Source organism: Onychostoma macrolepis, chromosome 12 (assembly GCF_012432095.1).
Source record: "Onychostoma macrolepis isolate SWU-2019 chromosome 12, ASM1243209v1, whole genome shotgun sequence".
Classification (NCBI taxonomy): Eukaryota; Metazoa; Chordata; class Actinopteri; order Cypriniformes; family Cyprinidae; genus Onychostoma; species Onychostoma macrolepis.
In genome coordinates, this window is record NC_081166.1 from 31,064,609 (window position 1) to 31,088,499 (window position 23,891).

At 38.1% G+C, this 23,891-nt stretch overlaps 1 protein-coding gene across 1 annotated transcript in view; it reads left to right on the plus strand.

Annotated features, from left to right (window-relative positions):
- Positions 1 to 15,204: 15,204 nt before the first annotated feature.
- Positions 15,205 to 23,891, plus strand: part of LOC131551213 (integrin alpha-M-like) — an 86,055-nt gene continuing 77,368 nt past the window's right edge. Inside the window, exons 1-2 of the mRNA XM_058793978.1 lie at positions 15,205 to 15,327; positions 16,196 to 16,304. Coding sequence (XP_058649961.1) covers positions 15,288 to 15,327; positions 16,196 to 16,304 — 149 coding nt within the window. The 5' untranslated portion in view covers positions 15,205 to 15,287. The remainder of the gene's footprint in view (positions 15,328 to 16,195; positions 16,305 to 23,891) is intronic.

Consider the following 23,891-nt stretch of genomic DNA (forward strand, 5'->3'; position numbering starts at 1 on the left):
TCATTGACCTCTTCGGAATCACCCATTGTCAAAACACAGACACCTATTTTAATTTTGTATGCAGAAATCGTCCATTTGTCCAACCCTCTTGGTCCTCTTTGGGTGTAAACACATGCGGTGATATATATGATAACCAGGGCTTATGTTCATTTCAGACATTAAGAACCAAATTTTGTCTACCAGCATCCGCATATTTTGTCTTTCTTCAATTACGTTCTGCTCTCAAAGCGTATGGAGATCCTTGGGCATCTCCCATCTCCTCTCATCCTATGCAGGATTGGATTGCACCATCTGTTGGTCGGCCGTCGGTTTCTTTAATATATAATAAGATTATTGATTGCATTACAAAACCTCTTTCTATTAAAACTATTTGGAATAGGGAATTATCTGACCTTAATTTGTCTGTCGACTGGGAGAGAGTGTGGTCTAATCTCAGTTTAACATCTAAAAATCTGGCTCATCGTCTTATTCACTTCAAAGTCATTCATAGAGCATACATAACTCCTTACAAAAGATTTAAAATGAAACTACAACCGAATCTCAACTGCCATATATGTAATACTACATCGTCAGGTACTTTTCTGCATATGTTTTGGGAATGTCCTGTCGTCATCAGTCTATGGACAAATGTAAACCTGGTTCTATCATCCTTACTGCATATTGATTGGTCTGTTAATCCAAGTCTGTGTCTTCTTAATGATGATTCTGGCCTCTGTATAACTTCAATGCAAAAGAGAATGTTGTTTGCTGGTTTTACAGCTGCAAAGAAGACAATAATACAAAACAGGTTTACACCGCACATGTGTGGAAAAACATATTGGATCCGTAGCCTCCTGCAAATAGTGACTTGTGAATGTACAACAGCACGAATCAATGGGGCCAAGCCTTCTACCATTGATGCTTGGCGGTGCTTTCTCTTTGATATACGTGACTGTATAAAGGAGTGACTTATGTTTTTCTTGTCCTTCCCTCTCTCCCTCCCTTTGACTGGACTTTGAGATATTGAGTATGTGTCTGTTGTTGTTGTTTTTTTAATTATTATTTTGTATTTTTATTTATTTGTTTATTTTTTGGATGTTATGTATGAAAAAAAAAAAAAAAAACACAGACACCTCAGACTGCAGAGAGAGTTATCAAAACACAATCTGAACCACAACAGCACATATGGGTTTCTTATTTCATACTGTGCACTTTTTTTGGATCTTTTTCTTACTGTCAAGCAGTGTTGGGCAAGCTACTTGGAAAATGTAGTGAGCTAAGCTAACAGTTACTCTTCTTTAAATGAAGCTTAACTACACTAAAGCTACAGCCCTGGGAAATGTAGCAAGCTAAGCTACAGCAACATGGCAAAAGTAGTTTACTACATCCAAGCTATTTAAAAAAAAAATTTATTTAAATTCTATTGAACCAACATCATACCAAGTCAATGCTCTCTCAGTGATCAATAAAACTGTCAGTCAAGCAGATAGACAGGCATGTTCAGTTTAGTTGTTTATTCAACAGCTGTTCCAAACCAATTTGGCAACATAATCAGTATCAAATATAGGGCCGGATTGACCTCAGATTGTGAGGTTCAGTAGTTAACATTAGTATAGTTAACATGAACTAACTTCTGCAGCATTTATCTTAATGTTAATTTCAACATTTTCTAACGCATTATTAAAATCAAAAGTTGTTTGTTAACATTTGTTAATGCACTGAACTACCATGAACTACCAATGAACAACTGTATTTTAATTAACTAACATTAACAAAGATTAATAAATACTGTAATACATGTATTTGAATGAAATCGTATTGTATAGTGTTACCATATGGATGTTTAGGCCTACAAATAGGCTACGTTTATTTGCATCGTTGCATGTGTCATTAGATATTAATATAAACATTTCACCAAAATCAATTTCAAATACGAAGCTTTTGACCAGCAAATGTGTTTCTGTCATTATGTGGGCGTTCAGTTTTTTTCTGTTATTTGTCCAAAGTATCATATTATGAAAGATTTGGCTGTGACTTGACAACAAATGCTAGAGAAACTCTTCTCCGCTCCTCAAATACCAAAAACAAACAAAAAAAGCATTAGCCTTTATAAATAGTGTTTTTTGAGTAAAGAAACCGCTGTACTTATTAAATCAACAGTTCTTTATTTACCTTCAGACTGCAAACAAGCTGAGATGCTCCAAACTGCGCGCCGCACTTCATTGACGAGAGAGGCGGGAGGAATAATGAGGTTTGACTGACAGTTTGAGGAGCCAATAGCGTTACGAGCTTTAGTGTCTGTGGCGTCACTTACTGATCCAGGATCAGTGATCCGTAGCTGTTATATTTCTGATTTGAGCTCGAGTTTCAGAAGTGTGTCGCTACAAGTAGTGACGCTAGTTTAACTACATTTCTCAGTAGCGATCAAGTAGTGCGGTAGCGTCAACAAAAGCTAACGTTACATTTTCCAAAGAAAGCATTCTGAAACTCGAGCTCAAATCAGAAATATAACAGCTACGGATCACTGATCCTGGATCAGTAAGTGACGCCACAGACACTAAAGCTCGTAACGCTATTGGCTCCTCAAACTGTCAGTCAAACCTCATTATTCCTCCCGCCTCTCGTCAATGAAGTGCGGCGCGCAGTTTGGAGCATCTCAGCTTGTTTGCAGTCTGAAGGTAAATAAAGAACTGTTGATTTAATAAGTACAGCGGTTTCTTTACTCAAAAAACACTATTTATAAAGGCTAATGCTTTTTTTGTTTGTTTTTGGTATTTGAGGAGCGGAGAAGAGTTTCTCTAGCATTTGTTGTCAAGTCACAGCCAAATCTTTCATAATATGATACTTTGGACAAATAACAGAAAAAACTGAACGCCCACATAATGACAGAAACACATTTGCTGGTCAAAAGCTTCAGATTTGAAATTGATTTTGGTGAAATGTTTATATTAATATCTAATGACACATGCAACGATGCAAATAAACGTAGCCTATTTGTAGGCCTAAACATCCATATGGTAACACTATACAATACGATTTCATTCAAATACATGTATTACAGTATTTATTAATCTTTGTTAATGTTAGTTAATTAAAATACAGTTGTTCATTGGTAGTTCATGGTAGTTCAGTGCATTAACAAATGTTAACAAACAACTTTTGATTTTAATAATGCGTTAGAAAATGTTGAAATTAACATTAAGATAAATGCTGCAGAAGTTAGTTCATGTTAACTATACTAATGTTAACTACTGAACCTCACAATCTGAGGTCAATCCGCCCTATATTTGATACTGATTATGTTGCCAAATTGGTTTGGAACAGCTGTTGAATAAACAACTAAACTGAACATGCCTGTCTATCTGCTTGACTGACAGTTTTATTGATCACTGAGAGAGCATTGACTTGGTATGATGTTGGTTCAATAGAATTTAAATACATTTTTTTTTTAAATAGCTTGGATGTAGTAAACTACTTTTGCCATGTTGTTGTAGCTTAGCTTGCTACATTTCCCAGGGCTGTAGCTTTAGTGTAGTTAAGCTTCATTTAAAGAAGAGTAACTGTTAGCTTAGCTCAATACATTTTCCAAGTAGCTTGCCCAACACTGCTGTTTTCTCACAATTTCAAGTTTATCTCAAAATTTGGACATTTTCTCATTAGCTTCTTTACTTACTGTAAGTATAATGCTCCTTTTTTTGACAGCACACAAATCACTGGACAGATGTTTTCTGTGTTGTGTATTTTTTGTTCTGTAACACAAAAAGATATTTATTGACACAGTGAGCATTCATGTATACATGCATGTATCTACAAAAACAAAATTATAAGAAATAAATGTCCACCTTTATATGTGGCAAAAAGGTGATGTTAGCAATGTTGCACACATAGTGAACAAATTATATTTGAATTTCACAAGTTTGATCAAATATAATCAAAATCGTCTATTAAATTGTTGTGACAAATTGTTGTTTGCACCAGCTCTGCAGTTTGACACACCATTCATGTAAAGTCTCGTCATGTTTATTTACATAGCACTTCATATGATTGATTGCATTAAACCAAATAGCTTTACAGTATTAAACCTGATTAAGCCTTGTTTTCCATTAGAATTGTACTTCAATTTCTAATATAAAGCAGTTGTCTAGTGTTTATGCTTTTACATGCGGACATCTGACCTCAACAAGGACACGACCTGAGCTACCTATTATGTAAACACTACATCTGGTTCTTTTTTGCCAATAAACCCTTTGCAAACTGGACTCACTTTGTTTGGATCTATTTGAATTGACTGTGAGGTCAGTTAGCACTCCTCTTACCAGTCCTCCTACTCGCTTACTGTCTGGTCAGGTAGCTTTCCACTCTTTAAGTTTTTATAGGTGTTGTGATGGTTGTGGTTTAGGCCAACAGGGCCGCTGGCCAAATGGTGCCCTAAGCAGAATTGTATTGTTGTGCCCACAAAAAAACACCCCAAAAAACACCTACTATAGGGGTCAAAATAGAACTTTAATAAAATATAAAAGTAAATAAATAAATTGTAATTAAATTGTATTATTTACAAATTTAGACGGTTACCTATGGTTATGATTTTATTAATACAATTTTCTGATTGATTTTATATTCTCAAGCATTCATAAATCATACAAAAGAAAATTAAGCAGTTTTACTACGATAAACCCATGGTTAATTTTTGTAAGGGTTGTGATGTCCACATGTTGGTTAACTATGGTTAATTTGTGGTTACCATCCATGGCTACAAGAACCATAATATTTGGTTTTATTCGTAGTAAAACCATGGATACTTTTCGTAAGGGAACATGGAAACTCAGAGAGAATATTAGATGCGTTGGTGAAATTATTATTATGTTATTAATGTCAACAGCCAAATAAGTTTCACAGGATTATGAATGTACCTGCAAGTGATGCACAGGCTTCATTTTCATCGTTTTTTTTAATTTTATTTTTCTTTTCTCTGTGCCGGATTGCTGATGTCTTTTCACGGGAATAGTTGTCCATCAATTATGATCATTTGTATTCAGCTGCAAACATGAGGTGCGAGTGGTCGCGGATGCGGGAATGGTGTGTCACACTTTTTTTTTTTTTTGACCAACTGGAATAACTCCCCCTCGGAGTTGGTGTCCTACGCAAACTCTATACTCTGCGTATAGGGAGTGGTGGTACTGGCTATCGTGGTTTTGCCGACAGCGGGCTTTCTCATGGCTATTGCTAATAACATGTCAAAAGTTTTTTCACTCACCCTACCTTTGGTTCTCCTTATTATTGGAGTAACTTTCAACATGGAAACTGCGTATCTGCCATACAATCTGCCAAGCATTTAAAGGGCACCCACGCCTTGATTTTGCGACATATGAGCACTGCTACTCGCTTGGTATCATCTGACATCCGCCTTATGTACATCGTTCGGCCCGCAGGATTTTCAATGTTCATCAGTCAAGACCTACTGCTATTCCGTCCATTTGGTCAAATAACAGAATTTTGGATAAACACTTACAGAGTGACTGTCGTCCACCGTGATCGCTTGTCTACATGAATCGGACAAAAGTATACCTCGACTGGAAATATAAGTGAATTACAAAATCAACTTGCTCTTCTCAACTGTCGCTCCATCTCGGATAAGGTTCTCTCTCTACACAAACTAATTACTGACAACAACCTGGATATGCTATTTCTTACTGAAACTTGGCAAACACCTAATGACTTCATGCATCTTAACCTTACACCGAACAGATATCAATACCTGTCTAAGCCGCGTTCGTGGTAAAGGGGGCGATTTACTGTTTATTATTTACATTATGCCTCTTGGACATATTATTCGTCGCTATGGTTTTCATTATCACTGTTATTCTGATGATATTCAGATGTATACTACTTGCCGTCCAGATTCTATCCACCAAGCTAAATCACTATCTATGTGTGTTAATGAGTTAAAGACATGGCTAAATTCCAATTTTCTAAGTTTGAATTTGAGCAAGACAGAAATTTTAATTACTTGCCCCTCAACTCTAACAAGAAATATATCCCACCTTTAACCTTGATGCTACAACAATTTTTCCATCAGCCACCGTTAGAAATTTTGTTATGTAAGGTCCACGTGATTGGCCCAAGGAAGGTATCCAATGGTGGATGAAGGTTTTCTGCGTGTTTGGTCAAAGTTATTAAACTTAGGTTAAATTCAAATCTGACTTCATTTTATAATCTAATCTGATTCCATTTTATAATGACCTCGCATATGGGTTAAAATGCCAATTATTATTGATCATTCATAGGATAATTTATCTAGACATCTGGGCCTGTATTTATCAAGCTTCTCAAAGTGCCATTTTAGTCTTAAGTGCTGAGAATTCATGAAATTTACTCCTACTTTCAAACTTCAAATTTCTTAAAGCTAAGAATCACTCTTACTCTCCCAGCTATTTAAGACAGCTCGTGAGGTCTAAGTGGCGACGAGCACTTAATCAAACGGTTACATTTCCTCAGTTATTCAAAACAAGCGAAGAACATTTACATTACCAAAGAACATCATATAACTGACTTCAGTCTATCTCGGGTATTATGCGATCTACACTGTATGATGAATAAATCTCTTACACCTTATTTACACTGCACACGTCTGTGGCGCATCACAGCTCCACGGCCAGCTGATCTGCCGCGCTGTGGGAAGTTACTGAAGCGGTGCTGCATCACTAAAGATGGGCACCTAGTCTATTTTTGACAGATAATTATAATAATAATCGTCTCGCTGTCATCAAAGGCATCAGCAAAAGGCGATATCTTTGACTATCGTCGATACACTATACTATCGTCTATATACCCTATTGGTAACCCTAAATTGAGTTTTGATGATGCTTCGTTTCCTTGCTATAATGTATTCTCTTGAAAATTCTTTATTGTCAAATGTGTGTTGAATGTAAACTCCTATTAAGAATTTAACTATTCAATGTGAATTTATCTGAGAATATTCTTAAGGAAATCTTTTCAGTGATTGGTCCATGTGTATGTCGTCATCCAAAATCCCGTTTGTGGCACAGCAAAGTGTCATGAATCATCTCTAAGACTGACATTTAAGATTTAGTCCTACACTTCGCTTAAATTACAACTGAGATGATTGATCACTAACTTTTAAGCACATCTTTGAGCCAAAATTATTATTTTTTACTTAAGTCAATTCTTAGCAGTGTTCTTGAGAGCAATTCTTAGAGTCTTGATAAATACAGGCACCAATTATTCTATTTATTCTTTAATTTTATTGTACTCATTCATTCGGGTGCTCATGTTGCTTAATTGACTAATACTTTAGACGGCTGCTACTTTGCTTGCTCATTCTAAAAGTACTTTTATTTAGTCCCCCTTAGATCTGTATACACTTGAATAAAGCAACATTATCTCTAATCAGAGGTCACGACCACTACTATAGATATAAGCCGACCAACATTACTTCCCAATAGTAGCTTTGGTATGGCCATGCCATGGTTTCCCATGTACACTTAGCTTGTCACAGCAAAAAAACTCCAAATCCAGTTGCGAGTGAAATAATATTTAGCGGCAGATATAGGCACCGAGATGAATATCAGGTGCAGCTGCTCTGATTAGCTCATCAGCACTGGGGTTGCTGGGCAACACTGACAAGCAATCAGCACAGAGACAACACATAGACAGACAGAATGGACACACAGACCCATGAACCATGACAGAGTCAAGTCACTTTTATTTGTATAGCGCTTTTAACAAAGCAAATTGTGTCAAAGCAGTTTTACATCAGCTTGATATAAAGCTGGGTGGCTTTATATCAGCTTTACAGTATTTAGACTGGGAAATAGTGTGTCGAAATAGTGTCATTCTAGGCTAAAGCAGAGCCAGATTGTGCAGAGGAATCATCTGGTTCCTGTGGTCTTGTCCCGATGGCAGTCTAGGAGACAGGGTCTTCACTGGGGATCAGTCTCTGGGGCTCATCTAGTTGTCCTGGTCTCTGCTGACGTTCAGGGCTGTAGAGGTCGTCTCTAGGTACTGATCCACCATCTGACCTGGATACGGACTGGATCTGGGTGGCTACGTTGACCTTGGAATAAGAAAGAAACAGACTAATATTAGCGTAGATGCCATTCTTCTAACGATGTAACAAGTACATCGGGTGTTTTGGGAAGTGTTCCTGGTTCCGGTTGACCTAATTAATGCAGCCTAACAATCCTTTAATGGATTTGAATTATAGAAATGTGATAGTGTATTATGTGTAAGCCAGGTTAAAGAGATGGGTCTTTAATCTAGATTTAAACTGACAGAGTATGTCTGCTTCCCGAACAGTGTTAGGTAGATTGTTCCAGAGTTTGGCCGCTAAATAGGAAAACGATCTCCCGCAGCGGACATGAAGGACTATAGTGTGATAAGAGCTCACTCAAATACTGAGGTGCCAAAACATTCAGGGCCTTATAGGTAATTAGCAAGATCTTAAAATGTATACGATGTTTAATAGGGAGCCAGTGCAGTGTTGACAGAACCGGACTAATGTGGTCATACTTCCTGGTTTTAGTAAGAACTCTAGCTGCTGCATTTTGAACCAGCTGGAGTCTGTTTATTAAACGTGCAGAGCAACCACCCAATAAAGCATTACAATAATCTAGCCTCGAGGTCATGAACGCATGAATTAATGTTTCTGCATTTGACATTGAGAGCATAGGTCGTAATTTAGATATATTTTTAAGATGGAAAAATGCAGTTTTACAAATGCTAGAAACAAAATGCTATCAAAAAGTACGCCTAGGTTCCTAGCTGATGACGAAGAATTTACAGAGCAGCCATCAAGTATTAGACAGTGATTTAGGTTATTAAATGCAAAAGTTTTTGGTCCAATAATTAAAACCTCTGTTTTTTCAGAATTTAGCAGTAAGAAATTGCTAGTCATAGAGTTTTTGATATCAACTATACATTCCATTAGTTTTGCAAATTGGTAAGTTTCATCAGGTCGCGAAGAAATATAGAGCTGAGTATCATCAGCATAACAGTGAAAGCTAACACCATGTTTCCTAATGATATCTCCCAAGGGTAACATGTAAAGCATGAAAAGTAAGGGGCCAAGTACTGAGCCTTGAGGTACTCCATACTGCACTTGTGTGATAGGTATGATACCTCTTCATTTACTGCCACGAATTGATGGTGGTCAAATAAGTACGATTTGAACCATGCCAGTGCACTTCCTCTAATGCCAACATAATTTTCTAGTCTATTTAAAAGAATGTTGTGGTCGATAGTGTCAAACACGGAGCTAAGATCCAGTAGCACTAATAGAGAGATACAACCATGATCATATGATAAAAGCAGGTCGCTTGTAACTCTAATGAGAGCAGTCTCAGTACTATGATATGGTCTAAAACCTGACTGGAAATCCTCACACATATCATTTTTCTCTAAGAAGGAACATAGTTGTGATGATACTACCTTTTCTAATATCTTTGACAGAAAAGAGAGATTCGAGATCGGTCTGTAATTAATTAATTCTTTGGGGTCAAGTTGTGGTTTTTTAATGAGAGGCTTAATAACAGCCAGTTTGAAGGGTTTTGGGACATATCCTAATGACAATGATGAGTTAATAATATTCAGAAAAGGATCTATTACTTCTGGAAGCACCTCTTTTAGGAGCTTAGATGGAACAGGGTCTAACATACAGGTTGTTGGTTTAGATGATTTAACAAGTTTATACAATTCTTTATTTCCAATAGAAGAGAATGAGTGGAATTGTTCCTCGGGGGATCTATAGCGTACTATCTGATGCAATACTGTGGCTGACAGCTGCATGGTTACAATTTTATCTCTAATAGTTTCGATCTTGGAAGTAAAGTAGTTCATAAAGACATTACTACTGTGCTGCTGGTTAATGTCTGCACCTGCTGATGTTATATTTTTTGTTAATTTAACCACTGTATTGAATAAATACTTGGGGTTGAGTTTGTTTTCTTCTAAAAGAGATGTAAAGTAAGCACTTTTTTCCGGCTGCTCTCTTTAAGGCCAGAGTGTGCTCATTATACCACGGTGTTGGACTCTAGAGTGACATTGTAATAAACAGAGGTCATGACTCACCCTATTTAGGTTGGTCGAACAGCATCCAGTTGACCTAAATGGAAATTCCCTATAAACCCTTACAATCAAAGTACACTTGAACTAAGACCAAGTGTTAGCCGGTTCTCTAAAGATACAGTTGGTGTGCCGTATGCGTTAGATAATGGTTAGAGAGTCGGACTCGCAATCCAAAGTTTGCGAGTTCAAGTCTCAGGCCGGCAGGGATTGTAGGTGGGCGGAGTGAATGTACAGCGCTCTCTCCACCCTCAATACCATGACTGAGGTGCCCTTGAGCAAGGCACCGAACCCCCAACTGCTCCCTGTGTGTTCACGGTGTTTGTGTGTGTGTTCACTGCTGTGTGTGTGCACTTTGGATGGGTTAATTGCAGAGCACAAATTCCGAGTATGAGTCACCATACTTGGCTGTATGTCACGTCACGTCACTTTCACTTTCACTTTCACTTAAATCACTCAGTGGCCTTGCTCCTTGTTACCTTTCTGACTTACTTTCTCCTTACATTCCATCTCCATCTCCACATCTTCAGGGTGTAATCTTCTGACTGTACCTAGATTTTGTCTATCTTCAATGGGCAGCAGGCCATTTTTTGTCATGGATCCTAGGCTATGGAACACTTTGCCACTGGCACTGAGGACAACAACCTCACTCTCTGAATTTAAATCATAACTTAAAGCCTACTTGTTTACCCAATACTACCAGTCATAATTATGTTTCTTTAGACACTTTCCAACTCGTGTACAACCAGCTGTATTTTTGTTATGTGTATCTGTCTTGCATTTGCTGCTCTTTATGTTTGTTTGTTTGTTTGTTTGTTTGTTAATACTATCCAATTTCTATGTTATGTGTTGCTACGAACCAATGGTAGTTCAATAGCAGCTGGAGCAAACTTTCTAAAAATCTTCACTTTGGCAAGCTGTTTCAAATTCATGAAACAAACTCCAACGAGCTTCGTTTTGGCTTGATTTTGTTCGAAATGATGTCACACCAGTTCATTCTTTTATTGCACTTTAAATATACCAGGGCCTTTAAAAGGTGAACGAGCCACTTAAAGCATTAAAGTCACCACCAGAGGTCACCCAGAAAAACAAGTGCAAGTAGTTTCATGCCAAGCTTGTCGCCACTGGGTTACACCAGTGGCAAGCGGTGACTTTTTTAACTGGGTATGCTGAGCGCTAACATCCCTCCCCCCATCGGCTTTTAGGACACACTCAAAGAGGGAAACACTGTGGCAGGTGTCGGTTTAAAAGTATGCATGTTTCCTACCTTATTTGTAAGTAAAATTAATCTCCAATCCTAACAGGATTCAAGTTTATCCATAGTTATTAGAATGCTAGAAAAACATATAGCTGCTTTTCCAAGTGAAGAAAATGCCAAATAATGTTTACACATAGTTGCGTTATGATACGTAATATTCAGAGAGTGGGGAGATGGGGGATTCCACTAGTCTATATGTCTCTGCATCTGAATTTTTTTTTTCTTTTTAGTTCCCCTACCTGGGTGACATTAGGCAAGGCAAGGCAAGGCAAGTTGGTTCCAACTGCCGGTGGCATAAAAGCTAAAAGCGGACTCCCCTTGTTTTGTGTAAACCCTTGGTATTTCTAACTGACTCGATCCCAATGATCTGAGTGGTCTGTTAGGTTTATATTCAGTGAGCATATCTCCAATGTACAGGTGCATCTCAATAAATTAGAATGTTGTGGAAAAGTTAATTTATTTCAGTAATTCAACTCAAATTGTGAAACTCGTGTATTAAATAAATTCAACGCACACAGACTGAAGTAGTTTAAGTCTTTGGTTCTTTTAATTGTGATGATTTTGGCTCACGTTTAACAAAAACCCACCAATTCACTATCTCAACAAATTAGAATATGGTAACATGCCAATCAGCTAATCAACTCAAAACACCTGAAAAGGTTTCCTGAGCCTTCAAAATGGTCTCTCAGTTTGGTTCACTCAGCTACACAATCATGGGGAAGACTGCTGATCTGGCAGTTGTCCAGAAGACAATCACTGACACCCTTCACAAGGAGGGTAAGCCACAAACATTCATTGCCAAAGAAGCTGGCTGTTCACAGAGTGCTGTATCCAAGCATGTTAACAGAAAGTTGAGTGGAAGGAAAAAGTGCGGAAGAAAAAGATGCACAACCAACCGAGAAAACCGCAGCCTTATGAGCAAAATCGATTCAAGAATTTGGGTGAACTTCACAAGGAATGGACTGAGGCTGAGGTCAAGGCATCAAGAGCCACCACACACAGACGTGTCAAGGAATTTGGCTACAGTTGTCGTATTCCTCTTGTTAAGCCACTCCTGAACTACAGACAACGTCTTACCTGGGCTAAGGAGAAGAAGAACTGGACTGTTGCCCAGTGGTCCAAAGTCCTCTTTTCAGATGAGAGCAAGTTTTGTATTTCATTTGGAAACCAAGGTCCTAGAGTCTGGAGGAAGGGTGGAGAAGCTCATAGCCCAAGTTGCTTAAAGTCCAGTGTTAAGTTTCCACAGTCTGTGATGATTTGGGGTGCAATGTCATCTGCTGGTGTTGGTCCATTGTGTTTTTTTAAAACCAAAGTCACTGCACCCGTTTACCAAGAAATTTTGGAGCACTTCATGCTTCCTTCTGCTGACCAGCTTTTTAAAGATGCTGATTTCATTTTCCAGCAGGATTTGGCACCTGCCCACACTGCCAAAAGCACCAAAAGTTGGTTAAATGACCATGGTCTTGGTGTGCTTGACTGGCCAGCAAACTCACCAGACCTGAACCCCAGAGAGAATCTATGAGGTATTGTCAAGAGGAAAATGAGAAACAAGAGACCAAAAAATGCAGATGAACTGAAGGCCACTGTCAAAGAAACCTGGGCTTCCAATACCACCTCAGCAGTGCCACAAACTGATCACCTCTATGCCACGCTGAATTGAGGCAGTAATTAAAGCAAAAGGAGCCCCTACCAAGTATTGAGTACATATACAGTAAATGAACATACTTTCCAGAAGGTATTGAAGTATTTTAATTTTTTTAGATGAATTGGTGGGTTTTTGTTAAATGTGAACCAAAATCATCACAAATAATAGAACCAAAGACTTAAACTACTTCAGTCTGTGTGCATTGAATTTATTTAATACACGAGTTTCACAATTTGAGTTGAATTACTGAAATAAATTTTTCCACGACATTCTAATTTATTGAGATGCACCTGTATTTAGGTCCTAGGCCATTGAGAGATTTATAAACAAGTAAAAGTACTTTAAAAACAATCCTAAATGTAACTGAAAGCCAGTGTATGTCTAATGGTCTTCTTTGGAAGGCTGGTGAGGAGACCATTACAATAATCCACCCTGCTTGTGATAAAGGCATGAACAAGTTTCTCCAAGTCTTGACTGGAAACAAAACATCTAATTATTGCAATGTTTTTGAGATGATAGTATGCTGATTTAGTTACTGCTTTGACATGACTACTAAAACTAAGTTCTGTCTCCAGAAACACCCCAAGATTTTTGACTTGGTTTTTAGTTGATTGACCCCTAGAGCCAAGGTATGCATTCACCTTGAGAACTTCATCTTTGTTTCCAAATGCAATGACTTCAGTTTTCTCCTTGTTTAACTGAAGAAAGTTCTGGCACATCCAACAGTTTATTTCATCAATGCATTGGCAGAGGGAGTCAATGGGGCTGTAGCCATTTGGAGATAAGGCTAGGTAAATCTGGGTATCATCAGCATAGCTGTGATAGGCAGTTTGGTTCTTTCTCATTATTTGACTTAGTGGGAGCATATACAGGCTAAACAAGAGCGGTGCAAGAATTGAGCCTTGTGGGACTCCGCATGTCATGGATGTCCACTTAGACTTATGCTCTCCTATACTCACATAATAACCTCTCCCTTCTAAGTATGACCTGAGCCATTTGAGTAACATCCCAGAAAGCCCGACCCAGTTTTCCAGTCTCTCTAGAAGTATGTTATGATCAACAGTGTCAAACGCAGCACTAAGATCTAGTAGTACCAGCACTGATATTTTGCCAGAATCAGAATTGAAGTGAATATCATTTATTATCTTAATAAGCGCTGTCTCTGTGCTGTGATGCGCTCGGAAACCAGATTGGAAATTGTCCAGGTATCCATTTGAGTTCAAGTAGTTGTTCAGCTGATTAAAAACTACCTTTTCAATAATCTTACCTATGAAAGGAAGATTTGATATTGGTCTATAGTTGCTCAACATTGTGCTATCAACATTACTCCAATAACAGACCATGCAAAATACCAAAAATAATAATCTGTAAAATCTGTAAAATGCTCCCTGTGTTCCCTGTATGTCTCCTCGTTCCGTGCTCCTTGTGAATTGTGACAGTTCTGAGGATTTTCCTTTTTTTTAATTTAACACTTATTAACAATTGATTTAATTAGGCAAGTGCTTCACTGACAGCTTACCTCGTGCATGAAATCGCATGCCAGCAAACTACTGAGAACACTCAACAATCCTGAGAGAGGAGGTGCCAAAGCTGCGGAGAATCCGCTCACCCGGAAGCTTCCGTAACTGACGCAGATTTACAAAAAATTACAGTTGTTTTTCAAATAAACAATTTTACGTACAGTCCCAACACTTTATAACGCTTTAAGTTACATCTCAAATGATTAGGGATCAACTTATAATCACATTTATGTTAATTAGTCCGTGAACTCTTTCTTTCAGACGGTCGCATTCCCAGCTTATATGGACGGAACGCGCCTGAGTTACACATCTTGTTGTTTCCTTTAAAACCAAGACCACTGCTAGTTTTAGTTGACAAAAGCGCTAAAGAAAGATCTTCTACCACAGTTACAAAAGCATCAGCTTCAGTTTCAATACCTTATTTATTTGCACATTATTCACAAGGCAGTCATTTTCTAAGTGCTTCTTATTTACAAGGTTAAAAACACAACCATACAATCACATAGCAAATATCTTTTTTCGAATACTTTACTTGGAGAACCTCTATTGTCATCCTTTTAATGACTATTTAATGACATAAACTGTAATGTATGTGATTTCTGATTTAATTTAATAATTCATTTATCTTGATCATTTATTCTCTTAAGCTTCATCTTTCTTAAAAATGTGCTCATTTCCTCTTTACCAAATTGTTGTTCCTCTTTAGTTTGATGCTTCCACCCCTTTTCACATCTGTGAACCACATCTAGTCTCACTTTAGCATACGATTTCATGTATCCTTCATATCTGCATTTGACAGGTTATAATGGACCAGAACTTTTGCATCATATTATGCATCTTTTGTGGTAAGTTTGCTCTTTTGTAAGCCTTCTTGTGTTGCAAGTCTTAAGGCTTTTTGTACCGTCTTGTAAGATTGGTAATAAGATGAACGTTGAATGCATTGCAATATTCACCGAAATAAATGAATGATTCATTGTGTCGTTGTAGGAATTCAATTTAAATCTCTTGCCGTTTTAGTTTGACTGTGGAGTTACTCAACATTCACTGTTGATCATAACATCTAATTTTATATAACCTCAGAAGTTAAAAACCTTCGCCATCTTTTTTAAAGTAATAGCATACATAATAGCATGACCAGTCCTATGATATGGATGAAGATGAAAAACGTCCTTTTTAGGCAAGAACAAAATCTAAGTGTGAACTTACTTTTATAAATGCCTCTTATTCAGTCTCATATAAGCTGTCTGCTTTGACACATTGCACACAAACATACATCTATGAGAAATGAACGGCAAAAATAACTCATAGATGCACTTGTCAGCTTTTCATATTTTTTATATTTAGAATGAAGAAAAACTACACTTAAGAGGAAACCAAACAAGCTAAAGATTTTGTTAGGCACAGTGTTCAGCAAAGCACTTGCAACTTTTTCAGCCGTTACTATATTCAAAATGTAGCATGGCCTCAAGTTGTTCAGTATTTTTTAGTTTTAAGACTTTTTTTTATATTATTTTATTTTGTAATTACTTACATTGATGCTACACAGTGATATGACCAACAGCTGCTGTTGACATCTGTTAACCTATTACAGCATGTATTTTAGCATGACTGGACTGACCAATAAGCAAGCAGGATTTTATACATTTTAATTATGTCAAAAATGCAGTCTCTAGTTACTAATTCAGTCGTTTTTTATTCTGAACACTACTCTAGTATCTCAGTCAGTGATGGCCTTTAACATTGATCCTTCTACCTGGAAAACGCTCACTGCATCACAGAATGTATGCTTTGGCTATAAGGTTATACAGAAAGACGCATCAAGGTAAGAGCAGCACATCCACTCATAATGTTTGAAAAGCACAACATTACCAGAACTCACCATACTGCCATCAGCTGCCCAATGAGACAGGAAGAGACTGTCTTCTTACCAAAATCTGTCAACCACTGCACTTAGTTTTGTTTTTACGTGGCTTTTAGAGGTAAATCTGAATAGATGCTACTACAATAATACAGTGACGTGGGAGAACTTAGGATAAGATTATAGCATTTGTGTCCCATTGTACATATTGAATAATTATACTGTTAACAAAATGTTCATTGAAAGTTTGTGTTACCTCTGATTCATCATTGTAGAATTGTTTCTTTGACTGTAGCACCCCCTGTTGACAAATATTGAACTTACAGCAGTAGACAGACAACTTCACAGCAACCCAAAATGCAAAGCTTGAAATGAATGATTTAAATATGACTGATTTGTAAGTCTACTTTATTTATAGAGCCCTTTTTCCTCTTATAAAGTAGACCAAAGGACTGTACAGCAGCACAATAATACAAGAAAACTAAAACGAAAATCAACAATAACAGAAAAATAAATAACAACCATAAAGAAAAATTTAAAGAATTTACATCTTCCAAAAATCAACAATTAAAGGCCATAGAAAACAGTTATATTTTCAAGCGAGATTTAAAAACCATTTTACAACAGTCCTTCTCAGACCCACAACATGCTCTAAACGTTTAATAAGATAAATGTTTGATATCATGATATATTAAATAAAAAGCTACACTAAGGTTGAGCATAATTAAAGCTCCTCGACTACCCAAGTCTGCAATGAGTAGCAAATCATTGGAAACTCACAATAAAGCTGATTCAGTGCTACGTCCTGCCCTGAAACCAGACTGAAAAGCATCTAGCATATAATTTTTAGCCAAAAAAGAACTCAGCTGAGATAAAACCACTTTCTCCAATATTTTTGAAATACAAGGCAGCTTTGAAATTGGCCGGTAATTCGTGAAATCCAAAAGTTACAAAGCAGACTTCTTGAGAAGGGGCTGAACGACCGCTTGCTTAAGACATGATGGAATAATACCTGTAGAAAGGCTACAGTTCACAATGGATGTAATGCTCGGTCCAATAAAATCAGCCGTTGCACCAAGCAAACCTGAGGGAAAAACATCCCAACTGGTAGCTGAGCGTTTCAATTGAAGAATAATATGACTTATATCAATAGATGAAACCAGATCAAACTCATCAAAAGTATTAACATTAATAGAGTCATCTACCTTTACATTTAAAGGCCTTTCCGCACTGAGCACGATGCGAAAAAATGAGGCGGATCGCTTGCGAATGTTGCTTTCACGTCGAGTGCAAAACGAATGTTCGCCTTCTGCTAATTCATGCCTGCACGCTAGGTGGCGTCAACCAACAATGCATTTTTTCTTCATGTAGCGTATGTATCTCGTATGGTTTACACCGTCCTCTGCTCAATATACAGCATTAAATTATGATAAACAACTTTGTGTTTCTTCGTCAGAAACACAAAATATCCATAATGCTTACAAGAATACATCTGAAATAATTAGAGGTACAATTAGCATCAAGCTACATTGAAAATGTATGTAATTATTAACGTTTTTGCTCAAAACCCACTTTAAATCATCATCAAGTGCTTGTAATAACTTCGGATTGTGATCTAAAATGGATTTTGATTCTATAATAGGGACACATGCACTCTTTGTATGTTTTATAATGGACTGATCGATACCTGGTTGTCATGTCATAAACATCCTTTATTGTTAAAAAAAAAAAAAATACCATGTGCTGCATAAAAACATATACAGAAAAATCTTATTTTTAAAGGTTTATTTTTAAACCTTTCTTATTACATATTTCATGTGTAGAAAAATGTTTCTCTCTTTTTTTATATAAGGAAGGGCAAGAGATATGATTACATGATTGACAGGTCTAGAGTGAACCAGCTCTGACTCATAAACACTCGTGCTCATGGAAGATCGGTGCTCTTCAGATCACATAATTCAGTGGAGAATTAATAGAAATGTTATTCTGTATAAAGAACATGTGAGAACAGTCGGTTCTTAAATACCAACAATAACAAGAACTCAGCATTCACTCTCTTCTCTCTTGCAGAAAAAGTCCTTTACTTCTGTGTTTTTACGCTCGTGCTCAATTCAGTCTTCTGAGCTTTTAGCGCCACCGCGTCGACCTTTTGGGTAACAGCAGTTGCTCTGGCCACGTGATGTAATGCTCAAATCTTATTGGATGGCCCGTGTTTTCGCTTTACGAAACTGAAAAGATTCGTCAGACTGGATGAAAAAAAAACATTTGCATTTTCGGTGCACGAATGTTCGCGGTCTATCCATAGAAAGCTGTTGTTTTATTCCAGCGCGTCAGCGCATCTGAAATTAATTTCGCTTTTTCGCACTCCGTGAGGAAAGGCCTTTTACTCACAAAACCTGGACCGAATGTTTTTAGTTTTTCCAGAGAAAACACTTAACTTATCACAACACTCTGTAGATGGATGTATCGTGACAGCATTTGGATTAAGAAACCTGTTAACAGTTAACAAAATTTTTGGAGAGTTTGAGTGCTGCGATAATATTTGAAAAATAGGCTGCTTTAACATCCTTTAGAGCTGTCTGATACCTAAGAAGTGAATCTCATAAAATCTGATGAGAGAGCAGAAGTTTATTCCAGAAGTTGCTTCTCTTCACAAAATGACAGCTTCTAACAAAGATAAATTTATATGTGGTATGATTTAAACTTAACAAAACATCAGTCAATCAAGCATTTTGAATTTTTATGACTTATGTCATAAAATGACATTATGGGCTGGTATAATGATGCTTGACACAATATTGGTCCGGACATCGCTTTGGTTTCATAAGGATTACTTTTTCACAGAATATTTGTTTTCAGTAAGACTCATTTCATTTAAAAGTAGATCTATCCCTCATGTCTGTGTGTCAAATATTCACTGAGTTTCAGTTCATTTTAGTGACACGTTTAAAACAGATATGAGTAGAGAATGAGACAGCTGAAAGCACACCCTATTTATTTTCTTTATTTTACAAAAGCACAATGTATTGTTGATATTGTGAGTCTACACAAATAAAAATGGACCCTTTACAGATTGAAACGATGTATTAGTCTTATGTGTACGATCAAAAATGACGGAGCATTTTAAGTTATTTTCGCTGTTATCATTAAAAACTGCCAGTGCCACCGTCAACCCCTGGTGGTTAAACAGGAAGTTTTTATAACTCAGGCATACAATGTCCGTTCTGCTCAAATCTTTACATCTTTGATAAGACTCCTGACCTGAAGAGATCTACATGCCCATATTCAGTTATAGTCATAGCACCACCTGCTGGCAACAGGAAGTGACGTTTTACACCATATCAAACTCCTTGTAGAGAGTTAATGAGATCAACACCAAATTTGGTCAGTGTAATCTAAATCCCTTTGTGATGTTAAACTGCGAATATCCTGAGTTTTCGTTGAAGGGCGTGTCTGTGGCAGCCTGACAAATTTCGATGTTTCGCCATTGTTATGACCCGGCTCAAAGTCACAACATAAAGAGGACACTTCACAGAATTAGTTTCAACAAAAAGAAAATAAGTTAATTTAAATTTAACAAATGATGTCTAGGGTCAAGATAATAAAGAATAATCTAAAAAGAACAACAAATCAAATAACTGTTGGAAATGGGGTTTGTGGAGCTTGTGGAAAAATATGGGAACACACAATCTCAAGAACCCACTCTTCAAACAAGAACACAAAATAAAAATGAGAGAGCGAGCCAGAATCCATGAGCCTCTTAAATAGTCACAGGTGTGGCCCATGATCAGCTCTAGAGTCCCGCCCATCAGGGAGGAGCCTCTGTTCCTGCAAGCTCACAACAAAAAAACAAATGAAAGAAAAGGGCAGGGCTGTAACACCTCCACCCACAAAACATTAAATAATCTCAATTATTTAACAAAATAAAAATTAAACCACCTCTCCTTCAAAACAAATAAATAAGTCAATATATACATAAACATGCATATCTTCTTGTACATGAAGATTGACACCTCCCAAAGTACGATGTTTATGAAAGAACACCCAATTAAGAACTATTTAAATTAGTTCAAATGGTTGAAAATGGTACCGGAGCATAACATGATATTACACACGAGACAGTGCATCTGCCAAAACGTTCTCCTTTCCTTTAATGTGATGAATCTGAAGAGGATAAGACTGCAGAAATAAACTCCATCTCATCAAGCGCTGGTTAGTGTTGCAACTCCGCTGCAAAAAGACTAAAGGATTATGATCAGTCATCACTATTATCGGGTTACCGCTACTCAAATATACCTCAAAGTGCTGAATTGCCAAAATCAATGCCAAAGCCTCCTTTTCAATTACGGAATAGTTTCTTTGATGAGAATTAAACTTTTTAGAAAAGCAGCAGACTGGATGTTCAACACCTTGCACATCATCCTGCAAAAGAACGGCTCCTGCCCCTTTTTCGCTAGCATCTACCGCCAGTTTAAAAGCATTTTTAAAATTTGGCGCTGACAAGATAGGGGCATTAACTAACAGGGCCTTGGCATTATCAAATGCCTGCTGGCAAATATTTGTCCACACAAAATCAGACTTTGGACTTAGCAAGTCTGTAAGAGGACTGACTACACTGGCTGTTATCGTGCCTTTTGTCCCAATTTTGCAAGTCATTCCCAAAAATCTCCTTAAATCCTTACGAGTCTGAGGAACAGGAAAACGATCTATGGCTTCAACTTTACTCCTAACAGTTCGAACCTGCCCCTGCCCCACAACTTTGCCCAAATAGGTAATAGTAGCCTTGGCAAACGCACACTTGGCTAGGTTAACAGTCAGGTTAGCAGCCAGCAAACGATCCAAAAGGGTTGTAAGCTGAACTACATGACTACTCCAGTCTGGACTGTACACCACAATATCGTCCAGATATGCTTCGCAATTATCTAATCCAGATATCACTTTAATTAACTAACCTCTGAAAGGTAGACGCAGCATTTTGCATCCCAAAAGCCATAACCTGATATTCCCATAACCCATCTGGGGTCACGAAGGCTGAGATCTCTTTGGCTCTGTCAGAAAGAGGAACCTGCCAGTAACCTTTCAAAAGATCTAACTTGGTTACGTACCTGGCAGGTCCTACACAGTCAATGCAGTCATCCAATCTGGGCAAAGGATAAGAATCTACTTTAGTTAAAGCATTAACCTTACGAAAATCTGTACAGAACCTCATAGACCCATCAGACTTGGGCACCAAAATGCATGGACAACTCCAGGCACTTTGGCTCGGTACTGCAATACCATGTTCAATCATGTATTCCACTTCTTTCCTCAAAAGTGCACGCTTCTCAGGACTAACCCGATACGGATGTTGTTTCACTGGAGCAGCACCTGAAACATCAATATCATGGACAACAAGTTTAGTTTGGCTGGGCACATCTGGAAACAGGGGTACATAAGAGCTAATTAGCTCTACAAGGGCAGACCTTTCAACTTGAGGTAAATAAGAAAGGTGAGCCTCAAGATCGAGAAGAATTACGGAGTTGTTCAGTCGAGGTGCAGGAACCACCACTTCACTAACATCCTCCAAAAGAGCTGGAATACAAGTTAACACTGTTACATTGTCCAAACCTTCAGATCTTTCCTCTCTCACAAAGTATTTCTTTAACATGTTGATATGACACAAACGACTTGGTTTACGTCTACCTGGTGTAGAAATAACATAGTCAAGATCGCCCACCTTACGTTCTACCGTGTAAGGGCCTGAAAAATGTGCCTGCAACGAAGCACCATGGACAGGAAGCAAAGCTAAAACTTGATCTCCCACTGCAAAAGATCGCCTTTTAGCCCGCTGATCATACCAGGCCTTCATCTTTTTCTGTGAGCCAGCAAGATTAAAACGAGCAATTTCACAGACTTTACTAAGCCGATACCAAAAATGGCTAACATAATCCAATAAATTGGAAGAGTCTGTTGCTGCAGCCAGCCACTTTTCCTTCAACGGTTTCAAAGGACCACAAACGTTATGTCCAAAGACCAATTGAGCAGGACTAAACCCCAACGAATCCTGCACAGCTTCCCTGGCTGCAAAAAGCATGAGATGTACTCCTTCGTCCCAGTCCCTCTGAAACTCAAGACAGTAGGTTTTTAACATTGCTTTCAAGGTTTGATGAAACCTCTCAAGAGCCCCTTGGGACTCCGGATGGTAAGCACTAGAATGGCAATGCGAAATTCCTAACTGATCCAGCACCTGCTTAAAGGTCCTAGACATAAAATTGGTTCCTTGATCGGACTGAACCGTTTTGGGAAGCCCGAACATTGAAAAAAAACTTCAGCAAGGCCTGCACTACCACAGGAGCTGTTATCTTCCTTAAAGGAATGGCCTCTGGAAAGAGAGTAGAAGAGCACATAACAGTCAATAAATATTGGTTACCACATTTGGTTTTAGGTAAGGGACCAACACAATCTACTAAAACTCTAGCAAAGGGCTCCTCAAAAGCTGGAATCGGATGTAAAGGAGCAACTGGTATAGTCTGGTTTGGTTTACCAGCTAACTGGCAAACACGACAGGTCCTACAATAAGCTACTACATCTTTTTTTAAACCAGGCCAATTGAAATTCTGCAATATCAGAATCAGAATCAGAATTAGCTTTATTCGCCAGGTGTGCGCAAACACACAAGGAATTTGTTGTGGTTTTAAGGTGCTCCTGGTACATACATACATACATACATACATAATAATCCTAATAATAATAAGTATGAATCTGGAACAGTAGATTTATGTACAGATTTGTGCATTATTTACTCTATATACAGCTGTATAGATAAACATATGTATGTGTATTTACATAATACTTGAGAGGGAGGCAATAATTAAAGATGGAGAATGAATTACAGAACACAGGTAATAATCCACGTGTTAGCTATTTAAGCTGGAGATGGCATGGGGGAAAAAACTGTTTTTATGCCTAGATGTTCTAGTGCACAGAGATCTGTAGCGTCTGCCTGAAGGGAGAAGTGCAAACAAGTTGTGTCCGGGGTGAGAGGGGTCTTTGATGATGTTACCTGCCCGTTTCTTCACTCTGGAGTTGTACAAGTCCTGAAGGCTGGGCAGGTGCACACCAATGATCTTTTCTGCTGTCCTAACAGTCCGTTGAAGTCTTCTTAGATCTGATTTGCTGGCTGACCCAAACGAGACAGTTATGGAGGAGCACAGAACCGACTCAATAACAGCTGAATAAAACTGTTTCAGCAGCTCCTGTGGCAGGTTGAACTTTTCAGCTGACGAAGGAAGTACAACCTCTGCTGGGCCTTTTTCACGATGGAGTCAATGTGATTGTCCCACTTCAGGTCCTGAGAGATGGTGGTGCCCAGGAACCTGAATGACTCCACTGCAGCCACAGTGCTGTTCATGATGGTGAGTGGGGGGAGAGGAGGGGGGTTTCTCCTGAAGTCCACGATCATCTCCACAGTTTTGAGCGTGTTCAGCTCCAGGTTGTTGTGACTGCACCAGACAGCCAGCTGCTCAACCTCTTGTCTGTAAGCAGACTCGTCGCCGTCGTGGATGAGGCCGA